This window comes from Microcebus murinus, chromosome 1 (assembly GCF_040939455.1).
Source record: "Microcebus murinus isolate Inina chromosome 1, M.murinus_Inina_mat1.0, whole genome shotgun sequence".
NCBI lineage: Eukaryota > Metazoa > Chordata > Mammalia > Primates > Cheirogaleidae > Microcebus > Microcebus murinus.
The window spans coordinates 93,759,541-93,772,964 of record NC_134104.1 but is presented as its reverse complement, the minus strand read 5'-3'; the positions used below and the strand labels follow the sequence as shown (position 1 = coordinate 93,772,964).

Below are 13,424 nucleotides of genomic sequence, written 5' to 3'. Positions count from 1 at the left end.
GCTTTATCTTGATTCAGATTTTTCATTTTGATCTACATCACCAAGAAGGATGAACAGGTCCTCTACATATAGGCACTACTGTTTTAACTAGGATTCTTAACTGTTTTTGTTAGGTTCTGGTTACAGAGTGCCATAATACTTAAATAGCCTTCTCTAACTGCAATTTTCTCTTAAGCTCTGTTAAGAGCTTAAGCTGGGTGATTTTCCTGAATAGGAAGTTTTTCGATAATCATATGTAGTGTTATGGCAGCAGCACATGTATACTGATGAATTTCTCTTTAATTTATAGTAAAATAAACATTTTTATTAAAATTCATCCAAATATTTGTTCTAGATTTACTTATCAAAAGATACTTCTACAGATTATTTTGCCAGGATGTTTCTATTTATACATTGTACTGAATATATTGCATTATGATAGTATAAGAATCAGGTTATCTATATTAACAATAACAAATTAGACAAAATCTCCCTGAGTTGGGAGCTACAAGGAAAAGAAATACTAGGTACATCAAAGCAGACAAATTCCTCAAATTATGAATCTATTAAATTTACAAATGCAAGATACAATAAACTCATTAAATTACCACTAAGTAAAAATATCTTTGGAAAGTAAAAGTAACTTATGAAAACACAGAATTTTGAACTTTCTAATCCATTAAACAGGGACAAAAAAAGATGAGCATTATCTCTCAATTTTTTCACATTATTTAAATATATCTTCTTTTTCTTAGAGTAAATTATTATTTTGCTTTTCTTATGAATCCATCTTTACAGACAGTCTTAGTATGAGTTTATTCTCTAAAAATAGGATTTATAATAGTCAACTCTGAATTTTCTATGAAAGATGAAGAAAAAAGATATCCACAAATGATTTTTATCAAAGGTTTCATCTTCTATTAGGACCAAAAGAAAGAAACATTAGTTAACTTCAGGCCAGCTGAAAAAGCTAAAAAAGTAAAGTGAAGAAATTTCTATATAGTAGACAACTGGAAAAAAGGAATTTGAGGAAAAGTCCCCATTAAATACATAAGGAAACAAGAGAAAATTAAATATTTACAGGGTGAAAGAAAATTGCAACAGTAGAACTCTCAGAAAAATCATGTTCTGAAATCCAGTTTTGCTCATAATATTTCTAAAAACAGATGTAGAATTTGCATGAGGCAGTAGCACAGAAATATCAATGGTATAAAAAAACTACTTATCACACTAGATAGAAATCAAATCCTAGAAATGTGAAATTCATGTGGCTGAAGTTTATTGCTTATTCCAGCATCATATAAGTATAACTTTAAGTAGAACTTAAAAGACCCTTATATTAACCTTTCCTCTAAAGATATAATTTCTATCAGGTTTTATTAATCAAAGATCTATATATTATTATTTCACCTTGACACATTAAAAGACAATAAAAATACACAAGGCCCTGAACACATGCCCCTGATTATAAATGCAGTTTATTATTCAATAGACAGATGATGTCAAATAAAACTAATCTGGACTCAATATTTACTACTTTCATAGGCAACATGTGAAAATAATGAAATAGAACACATCTCATCCAGTAAAAATATTTTAAAATAAGACAACATAACATATAACTGTAATAGCTCAAAAAAGTAACATATTGTCAAAAAGTTTTAAATCATCTGGTTTCAAGAAAAATAACGACATGGGATTTAAGTCTAAATAATTGTGCCTTTCAAATTTTATTACATTAAAAAATTCCACCTAGAGAGCAATCTTGAAAGTGAGCCAGAACAGCAACAAGAAAATAACACAGAAATTTCACACCTGCAATCTTGCTTTCGATTCACAGTTTTGATGCCATGTAATTATGCACTATATTAATTATCTTAGCAAGTACTTCAGTTGTTTTCAACTAATACTACATGTATAATGCATCCAGATGAGTTAGCTGCTTTCAGCAATTACTCATATTTCAGCCACATAAGGAACAAATGATTTTATATGTGATGATTTGAATAACATTTTTAGGAATAGGAAAATAAACTCACTAACAAATAGCAATCAATAATTTGTCACATTTGCTTTTTAAATATGGTATTGCTGTTATATCACAATTAGACAATTTATATCCCATAAAGACCAATGAACACACAACACAGTAAACAAAACTACTGTAAAATTTGTCAGATTCCATGAAAAAAATCATTACACAGGTAGGACCTGAAAATTATAAATGTTCCTCAAATATCCTGCCTCAATGTAATTGATTAAAGGTTCAGACATTAGGTTAGCGATCTTTACTGTCCTCTCCAATATTTAGATTTTACTGTTCTCTATGTGGATAAAGAGGAAGTCTGTATTTTTACATATACTCTGATAAATTGACCTCACTGTTATTTTCTAAAACTTGACCTCACGGTTATTTTTTACAAAAGCCTTCCAAAATATCCATTACTATAATACTTTTAAAAACAGTTCTAATTGTACAATATCATATTATTATTAACTATAGGCACTATATTGTATAGCAGGTCCCTAGAACTTATTCATCTTATTAACTTTACACATATTAAACACCATCTCTCCATTTCCCCTTCCTCCTACCCATTAGCAACCACTATTCAATTTTCTGCTTCTATAAGTTTGACTATTTTTGATACCTCATATAACAGAATTATGCAGTATTATTTCTTCTGTAGCTTACTTATTTCAATTAGAGTAATATCTTCCAGATCCATGTTAAATGTTCTTACCAAAAAAAGTTGAAAAACAAGGGACACATTAAACTTTTGGAGGTGATGAATATGTTTATTACTGTAATTGTGGTGATGACATAATGGGTGTATTCATATGTCCAAATTCATCAAATTGTATACATTAAATATGTGCATTTTTATATATCAATTATACCTCGATAAAGCTATAAGAAGCATCCCTAAACACATAAGTAACTTTTTCATTAATTCTTTGGACTTGTTATCATTAATATTACTTTGTTTTCTAGGTTTTAAATTTAGATGGTATAAAAAATGGGTTTGAATTTCTATTAATACTATACCTTAACTAATAACATCTAACATATAGAATATATACTATAACCATAATACTTTATATTTGTTGTCATTTAATCTGATCCTCACAATGAACTTGCATATATGAGTTTTACCTTAAAGGTTCCCTTAGTATAAACATCAAAGAAATACCCACTTCTCCCTTTGAGATTGATTCAGGTCATCTCTGTGTTTAACCCTGTACTGCAGCTACTCTTTCCACTGTATCAGTTGCTCTATCTGTCATTTGTTTCTGTAATATTCTCCCTAAACCACTTATGTTCTTCCAACTCTTCACAAATGGTAAAAAAAAAAAAACAAAAAAACCCCTACTTTCCCTTCTCCCTACCCTTCTTAATTGTCTTCATTTCCCTTTCCCTAGCTTTTCTTAGTACTGGCATATAAAAGTCATCATCACAGATGTAATTTCACTAAAGTGGAAGCTATTAAACTGTCCCACATCTAAGTATTCTTAATTCTTGTTGACATTTCTCCAAGGAAGATACACAAAAGGCCACTAGGCACATGGGAAAATGTTCAATATCATTAGTTAACAAAGCAAAAATCAAACCACAATGAGATGTTACTTTATGCCCACTAGGATACTAGAATCAAAAAGTCAGATAATAACAAATGTTGGTTAGGAGGCAGAGAAATCAGAACCCTCATACACAGCTGATGAGAATGTAAAATGTTGTAGCCACTTTGGAAAACAATCTGGCAGTTTCTCAAACAATTGAAAATGAAGTTACAATATGACCCAGCAATTCCACTACTAGGGATCTATCCAAGAGAAATAAAAACATATATCCACACAAAAACTTGTATACAAATGTTCATAGCAACATTATTCATAATAGCCACAAATTGTAAACAACCCAAATATCCATCAAATGATGAGTGGATAAACAAAATATGCTATATCGATACAATGGAATGTTATTCAGGCATAAAAATAAATATTGATACATGGCACAAAATGGATGAACCTTGAAAATATTATGCAAGTAAAAGAAGCCAGTCATGAAATGAAATGTCCAGAATAGGCTAATCTATATAGAAAATAAATTAGTGGTTGTCAGGGGTTTGGGGGATAACAGGAGGATGGGTATAGTAGCAAAAGGGCATGAGCTTTCTTTTTGATGTGATAAAAATGGTCTAAAATTAATTGTGCTGACAATTACACATTTCTATAATATAAATATATTAAAATCCATTGAATTGTGCACTTTAAATGAATGAATTATGTGGTATATGAATTATATCGCAATGAAGCTGTTTTTAAAAATGTCTTGTCAATGATTCTTGGACAAGCGTTTTTCATTTATCTTTTGGGTATCCCATCATTCTATTTTTTTTTTTAATTCTGATTAATGAAAGACTTAAATGCAATGCTCACCAACAAGTCTCTGGGTCAACTAAACTTTCAGACTCTCAAGGCTACCATCAAATCACTCTTCACATCATCCTCCTTAGTAGGGTAAGGACAGGAACAACAATTTGTCATCAGGGCAGCATCAGTTGTTACAGGAATCAAGCAGAAGTACAGTTCAGATAGGTGAGGGACGCATTTGGTTTAGAAGCCTTCTTTCCCTTTTTTTTGCTTTTTTTTTAACTTTTTTTAAATTTCAGTATATTACAGGGGTACAACTGTTTAGGTTACATATATTGCCTTTGACCCGCCCAAGTCAGAGCTTCAAGCATGTCCATTCCCCAGACACTGAGCACTGTACCCATTAGGTGTATGTATGCCCATCCCCTCCTCCCCGCTCCCACCTACCTAACACCTGATGAATGTTACTACTATATGTGCACATAAGTGGTGATCAGTTAATACCAATTTGATGGTAAGTACACACGGTGCTTGTTTTTCCATTGTTGTGATATTTCACTTAGTAGAATGGCCTCCAGCTCTATCCAGGGCTAGAAGCCTTATTTTCTACCTGAGCCAATCCCCACCTCACGGCTTTCATAGCCCCACAGTGGATGTGCTAATCACAAAACTCATTGCCCTCAGGGAGCTGTAGCTTACTCCAAGTATGTATAGTTCCCCCTGTTCAGACACAACTTGCCAATCAGAGGTCATCTTTATCATAAGTATGTTGCCTAGGAACATAGTGGACATTACTATCTTTATCTGTTTCCCAGAGAAAGGCTAGAAAGTTAACTAAAGGTCAAATTTTCACACTTAAGAGGAAAAGCTTTTGTTAACTCTTTATCAATATAACACATTAATGTAGCATAAATTCTTTTAATTATCCAATCCCTGGTTAATGAATTCCTTGGCTTTTAAAATACAGATAAAGATAAATTTTGCCCCTAGAATAAAGTTCTAACTTATTTCAAGAGCTTGGTCATATCACGAGGGAATCATTCACATTTTTACTCATTCAAAAATCGATTTATACAGGCTAGGAACAATGTTAAGCACTAAGAATACAGTGATGAATCACACAACATAGTCTTCCTCACAGGATTTAAAATTTATCAGATACATGAAAGAATGAATAGTAAATATTAAAGCAATATAATTTTATAAATTCTTTGATATAAGAGCAAGATGATAACAATCATTGAAGGGCAGTGAACATAGACTTGTAGTGTAAGAAATAGGCATTGTTCATATTTAAGAAACAGGTTTAAAAATATGACAATGCTCATTTATATATGCTTTATGTATTTTTTCTTAAGTGTAATATTAATTGATATTGGAAAAGAGAAAATTTATATGTTTTCAGGATATTTACATAACCTGAACTCTAAAATTTTGTGAATTTATGACAATTTCTTTTTGGAGAAACATTTACTTCTCACCTACATATTTCTATCTTATTGGTAACTTAAGGAGAAGGAAATGAGCATGTTCAACTTTGTTCCTTCGGGAAGGTCTCTCTTTAAGGCTGTCTGCCCAGAGAGGGGTTGAACGCAATCCACATTAAGGCTTTCAAAAGGGTCTGTCTTGCCAAAGGGAAATGTCTACAATTTTCAGGAAAAAATATTCAATTGAAGGAAGTATCAGGAAGCTGAATTTGTCTTAACATTCATACCACTAATTTTGATTATATCAGTAATAAAGTTGATATTTTGATTTCTACCTTCTGACTCTAATATCTATTTCTCATTTTAGTTTGGAATTTGGAAAGCAAAGAGACATTATGTACTGACCTTCAAAAATTTCATCATATTCTAAAATTAGGTCAACAATTATCTATAATTTTACTCTGAATTCCATATTGTCATGAGTCAGGTTCCCTGAGAAATAAATGCTGAGATTTGCCTGCCTGAGTTTTAGTGGTGAGTGCTCTGAGAAAAACCTCTGTGGGAAAGTAAAGTAAAGAAGATCTGCAGAGAGAAAAGCTGAACTTCAATACAATAGCCAATCCCAGGAGGAGCCTTAATGGTGTATCAGTATTGTCCCAAACTAAGGCAAGGGGCTCCTGGGATTTTGTAACCTAACAAAGACCAGAAATTGGACATGGGCTACCTCCAGGGAGGGAGTGTAACTTAAGAGGTAGCAGTTCCCTTTGACAAAAGGCAGTTCTTAGGGAGGGCCTCAACTACATTCCAGGCAGCTAAGCAAGTATCTCCATCCTAAAGAGGATGATGTGGGAGGCACACCCTCACATCGACAAAATGCATATGCACAGCATTTAAAACTGGTTCCTATTAATATCATCCAAGTAATCATGCTATTATCCAAAATTATCAGCTATGATCTGAAAATATTGTTTTATTCTGGACATTGACAGAATGATACTGGTATAAGCCTAAAAGCTGATATTGGTTATTGTCAATGAAAAGAAAAAAAATTTCCATAAAGTTAGTACTCATAAATTGCACTCTAACAATAACTGATGTTCTGCCTGGTAATTATTTTCCTATAAGTAAGTTCAGGCAAACATATATTCCCACTTGTATTTATATAGGCATACCTTTCTTCAGATATTCAGCAAAGGGGCTGGATACACAGTTATGTGCTGCACAATGACTTTGAGTCAATAACAGACATATATACGATGGTGGTCTCCTATGAGTATAATACCATATTTTACTGTACCTTTTCTATGTTTAGATACACAAATACTTAGCACTGTATTATAATTACCTATACTAGTCAGTACAGCAACATGCTATACATGTTTGTAGCCCAAGAGCCATAATAGGCTATATCATCTAGGAAGTATACTCTATAATGTTCACCAACGATGAAATTACCTAATGACCATTTCTCAGACATAACCCCATCACTGACTGTGTATGCTTCTGCTATGATTTGGATATGGTTTGTTTGTCCCCCTCAAAACTCATGTTGAAATTTGATTCACAATGTAGCAGTGTTGGGAATGGGGCCTAGTGGGATGTTTTTGTGTCATAGGGGTGGATCCTTCACAATTGGCTTAGTGCCCTTTTAGGGCAGTAAGTTCGTTCTTGCTCTTGCGAGACAGAATTAGCTCCAGCGGGAGGGGTCCCACAAGAGTGAGTTGCTACAGAGCCAGGATGCCGCACCTTGGGTTTTGCCTCTTGGCACGTATCCATTTCCCTTTTGACCTTCTCCTCATGTTATGATGCAGCACAAAAAGCCCTCACCAGCAGCTGAGCAGATGCTGTTGCCATGCTTCTTGTACTTCCCAGTCTGCAAAACTGTAAGCTAAGTAAACCTCCTTTCTTTATAAATTAGCCAGCCTCAGGCATTCTGTCACAGCAGCACTAAATGAACTAAGAGAGGCTCATACTAGAAAATGTGGAAGTTCTCCCTCAATTATCTCTTCTTGCATTACTACCATCCCCCGTCTCATGGTTTCTCCTTTTCAGTTAAGAAAATCCCCATTCTAATTAAGAAAATATGTTTACCATAATGTATTAATGATTTACTTAATCTAACCTCCCTTGTGCATGTCACACTTCACAATAGAATGCCTTTTGTTTGCTTTCTTCCATCGTCTATTCTCTCTGATTAACCTTGTCTCTTCTGTCTGATCTTATGTTGTTAAAAGGAAATAGGAATACCTGATGTATTAAGACCTCATTTTTCATTTGGAAAAACTCTCATTTCAAAGCTTAATGTTGACAATCTATCTATTTATAGAAGCAGACTTTTCATCCTTAGAAATTCCCTTCATGCATTTATGCTTTATTTTACAGATAATTAACTATTTAACAGAGGGTGTAGAAAGCAAGGAAACTTGAAGTGTTTTGAATGACTGACTGCCAAGTAGAAATCGATCATAAATCAAAAGAAAGGCCCTTGGAAATTATAATGTTTGTCAACATGTAAATAGTAATAGCTTGCTTTGAATTTTTCAGGGATTTATCTTTTAAGTAAAACAAGATATGCTGGTACAAAATGGTCCCTACTGACTGTGAACTCACAGGACTCTCTGGGCTGTAGGATAGAAGCTGAAATGGTTTACAACTATCCTAAATTTGGCTACACTTTGTAATAACTAGAAACAACAGCATAGGTTAAAAAAATATAAAGTAAAAGGGCCATTAGCTAGAATGCTTGCTTTTTATATAGTACTGATTATTATTCATCTATCAGATGTCTGTCCTAACTTCTCAAATGAAGTATGAATTCAGCAGTCAACAAAGCCTCATGACTTTAGCAGTTAACCGAAATGGTGAAAAACGGAAAGCGCTGCATGACTGGTTAATGAGGGCTAAGCAGAAAGAGGTAGACGTTCATTATTGACCAAATGGCCACGAAGGCCAAGGTACGACAAGAACCTAAATGCACAGGGAAATATAGGAAACAATGATGGGAATAAAGAGAGAAAAATGCAAACTGACTGAAAAAAATCTGAAAGGTTAAACAGAGGATAAAAAAAAGAAGAAAATGGCAGATACCTAAAGGGATAATTGATTAAAGTCAAGAAGTGTTGGTAAAGAATGGGTAAGGCTGCGATACAGGAGAAAAATGAAGTACTGACTCTCTTAGAAGGAGTGTATAATTGTATATACTACATCGGCTATTTGAGGCCTCTTTCTTATTAAGTGTTATCATAAAGGCAGCCATTATAAGAGGCATAAGTCACTAATATATAGTAAAACTATGTTCACTGAACTATATTTACAGGAGGAATTATGTAATACATTTTGAAGTAGTTTCCTGTAAAAACATTATATATATATAGTATATATTTAAAGTGTAAAACATGATGTTTGATATGTGTATACATACCTATGATACACATATACATAATGAAACTACAGTCAACTTATTAACATATCCAATACCTCACATAGTTACTTTTTCTGTGTGGTAAGAACACCTATATACATATAGTAGAATATTATTCAGCCTTTAAAAAGAAGGTACTGTCATTTTTGACAACATGGATGAACCTAGAGGGCATTATGGTAAGTGAAAATACTCCATGATCTCATTTATATGTAGAAATTAAATTAAAAAAAACGAACAAAAACTTTTTAATTTAAAACGTTTGTTTTATGAATGGACAAATTTACTTGAATTATCTAAAAAAAAGTCTGCTTCAAAATATTTCATTCCTTAGCAATCCCAGTAGGTGAAATAATGTTATATAAAAAGAGAGTAAGAGCCATGTATAAAATTTACTCCCAGTACAGAAGGTCAGTGTGAGCTTTTCGCTACGTGCCAGCCTCTCAACTCCATTTCCCTGGTAGATAATGCACTTCCCAGGACTCTTCATGCAGTGGCAATTTAGGCTCCACAGACTGGAGGGCAATACAAAGGGGTAACGCGAACAAAGAAGAGACATGGCGGTTTATTGTCACTTAACTTTAATTTTATACACACAAAAGAACACCTGTATTTGAAGAAACATTTCAAGAATTCATGGTTCCTTGCCCTATTCTTTTATTTGTATATATATTATGGAATCCATTTATGCTAGCTCTCAGAGATACATGAGTATTCTACAATTTGAGGTTCACTAGGAACTTAAATACCATTTTACTATTTCTGGCTTACCACCCTTTCCTCCCCTGCAATCAAAACCAGAAAATGTGATACTGGCAGTATCTTAAGTGTTCTTACCACCAAAAAAAAAAAAAAAAAAAAAGGAAAAAAGAAATGAGGGAAAGGAGGAAGAAAGGGAGGGGGGAAGGAAGATGGTAATGTGATGTGAAGTGATGGAAATGTTCATTATGTTTATCAGAACATCAAATTTTATACCTTAAATATATACAATTTTGATCTGTAAATTGTATCTCAGTAAAGATGGAAAGGGGGAAATCTGCAGATTGTCATAAATGCTCCATGCAAAAGTAGTATGTAATTTGAAGGCAATTGTACACAAGAAACAACAAACATACTTTTTAATTACAAGTGTATGACATGAAGCATATATTCAGTAAGCATTTTCTCACTTCTTCATTCAAATCTACTTTTGGAATTTTATAAGATCCTAATGTACAAAATCACTTTTCTTCTATGTTAAGACATAAGATACATAGACGTTAATAATATTAATATGGAAGAGAAAAATGCTCAATGCTTAGAAAACAGTCTCTATGTCATGCTGCTTTTAGTAAGCATGATTTGACCCCTATCATGTCCATGTCTGGATAACAAGAAGTCAAGTCACAGCAAAGTCTGTCTTATGAAATTATTTGTGTGTGTGTGTGTGTGTGTGTGTGTGTGTGCGCGCACGCGCGCGTGAGAGAGAACGAGAGAGAGAGAGAGAGACAGAGAGAGAGAGAGAGAGAAGAAAAGAGAGTGGAGGGAGAAAGAAAGGAGAAAGAGAAGAGAAGAAAACTTAGATAAATATCGAGGCTCAAATATCGAAGGAAAGAGTGTTGGTCCTTCTTGGTATCTTCCTTATCAGTTAGCACAAGTACTTAACCTTACTGAGTGATAACTCAGAAAATGTGCTGAATAAATCACTGCATGAAAAAGTCCTAGTATGAACTCATGGTGGGATCATTATACTGCAGTATTTACCTTCAAAGTAAAGTACCTTAAGTTAGATTCTGTACTATTTATATGTTAACAATTAGACTAATTTTATATAGATTAATTTTCATTTTTATGACTATCTGATTATAATATCATGAAGGAGGTAAGTAGCAGTTTGTTTTCTGTTTTCCCCCCATCATTTCTGCCCAGAGGCTCTAAACATTGAGTGACCAATCAAAAGTAACTGACTTTGGTAAATATGAATCAGGTCTATGCTATGTTTTGTGGTTATCATAACTTGGGTCATTACCCTCCTTGACAGATACCAATATTTATTGAGGTAACATGTAAATTTTGAAATCTACCAGTAGTATTTCTAAATATAGATCTGATCATCTCTTTTCCTTTGCCTATAGGATAGTATTTAAATCCTTAACCCATTACATGGGTTTTTGGTTCTCATTTTTATCTCTAGGCCCTAGTATTATTAATCTATACTAGGTCACTGCCTAGCACAGACCCTGCTTCCTAGAAGATACTCAATAGATATTCATTGAATACTTTACTGTACAACAAATGAAGTCTATGACAAATCAATGCAGCATTAAATGTAACTGGTGAAATGTCATGTCTCTACTAACCATATTTACTGTTTAAATATTAGAATTTTAAAGCACCTGACATGGTGAGTTTAGGCACTTCAAAAAGCAGTGACTATAGAAGTATAGATAAAAGGTCCTCATATGTAGAAAGAAGGGTAGAAACCTGAGCTATAAGCTGATCTAAATGATAGTAGGTAAAGAGAATAAAAAACTATTTTTAAATAAGTATGGAAAGAAAACATAAGAGATTTCTATTTATAAACTACACCGAAGTAATATTAAAATAATTCATGGGTTCATTTGAAATTACAATAGATAAAAATATTGTCTAATGTGAAGTTCTCAAATAGAATGCATAATCCAAAGATTGTAATCAAGCTAAGTGCTTCAGCAACTACTCTTAAAACATACTTTAAATAGCAAAATATAATCTAGATTAGTGTTCAGTAAAAGAATTTTAAGATATATGTCAAGACAGTACATAATAGAATTTTAGAAATTAATGTAAATCATCCTGATTTCTAGATATTTAAATGTTTTAAATGTCTTTATATTGAAACATTTGACAAATACACTACAAGTAAAGCATTTTACTAGAGAAAAGTCCTACCTGTAGAAGAGTTGTTCTGTGGAGCTTTAGTGCCCCCTTCTGGTGAATTTTAGCAAAGCATCCGGAACAATAATCTTCTCCACATTCAAGGCACACCTTAAAAGATATTTTTTAAAAAATACAATCTTATAAAAATGATTTTGAGAAAGTGTTTGCATAAATATGTCATTGTTTTAATATTTTTCAAATACATACATATATGTCTTCATATTCGACCTTCCTTCAAAGAAAAGCTAGGACAACTATTTGTCTTTTTATAATAACATTTAACTCTTTGAGGAAAACTAACTTGTAAACACTAATTATTTTCATAAGAAAATAAATGTAGTAACTGAAATGTAGGTTTTAGGTATATATGTTAGATGCATGTATGTATGTGCAATTTTTGAATAGTTCATAAAATAACCAGTAGCCTCAGGTCAAACTTCTGGACCTGGTAAAAACTATATGGTGTTATCTTTGCATGAAAAATTCTTCATTTTTTTAGCTTGTTTATCTTTCTGTATGGGTTTACATGACACAGTTAGTTTAAATGATATGATTACTATTTGCTTCCAAAAATCCCCCTGTGCTTCCTTGAAAGGTACTTCACTGGCATTTCTCAAAATATGGCTTTTAAAAAGTGTTCTTAGAAGAGTCACCAAAGGGAAAAAAGGTATAAGGAAAAAGAAATTTAATATTTTTTGGATGAGACTACATCATCATGTCAGCAATGTTTATGACTGATAAAATGTAATAATTATGATCAAATATATATTTACCTTCCAATTCTTTATGATGTTAATTTTTCAAATGTGTGGATGAGTTGAATAATGTAATATACCTGAACCTATGATAGTGGCAATCAAGACTGAAAGTAAAAAGAAAATAAAATGGAAATTTCCCTACAAATGAAATCACTACAATTGTACTCCTGCTTCAAAACTTTTAACAATGTGACAAACAGCAGTGCAAAAGGCTAAGAGCCCTCATTTTCTTCACATTGGCCCAGGATGAGAAGAATGAACAGTAGCACAAATAAGAAAGCATGAGGGCTTGGAGAGATGGTATCAGAATGTCTATGTCAAGGTGATCATAGTTACTTCAAGCCTCATTCATTTCCTCTCAGAGTGCCCATCACCATCCCCCCCCTTCCTTCTTCATGTCAAGGAATAATAAGCATAAAGCAGATGGGTTCGGTTGGCAAATGGTTTTGCAAAAGGCAAAACCAACCTCTTCTGTGTTGTACTGGTCATCGGTGGACTGAACTGTGCAATAGGGTGAAGCTTCTCCAATTGTGATATGCAGTAAATCACCCGGGATTTTGTTACAAT

General features: G+C 33.0%; 1 protein-coding gene across 2 annotated transcripts in view; it reads right to left on the bottom strand.

Moving 5' to 3' along the window:
• Positions 1-13,424, bottom strand: part of ZBBX (zinc finger B-box domain containing) — a 100,919-nt gene that overhangs the window by 60,773 nt on the left and 26,722 nt on the right. For both annotated transcript variants that reach the window (XM_012752203.3, XM_076004139.1), the window contains exon 8: positions 12,112-12,207. In XM_012752203.3, the coding sequence (XP_012607657.2) occupies positions 12,112-12,207 (96 nt within the window). The remainder of the gene's footprint in view (positions 1-12,111; positions 12,208-13,424) is intronic.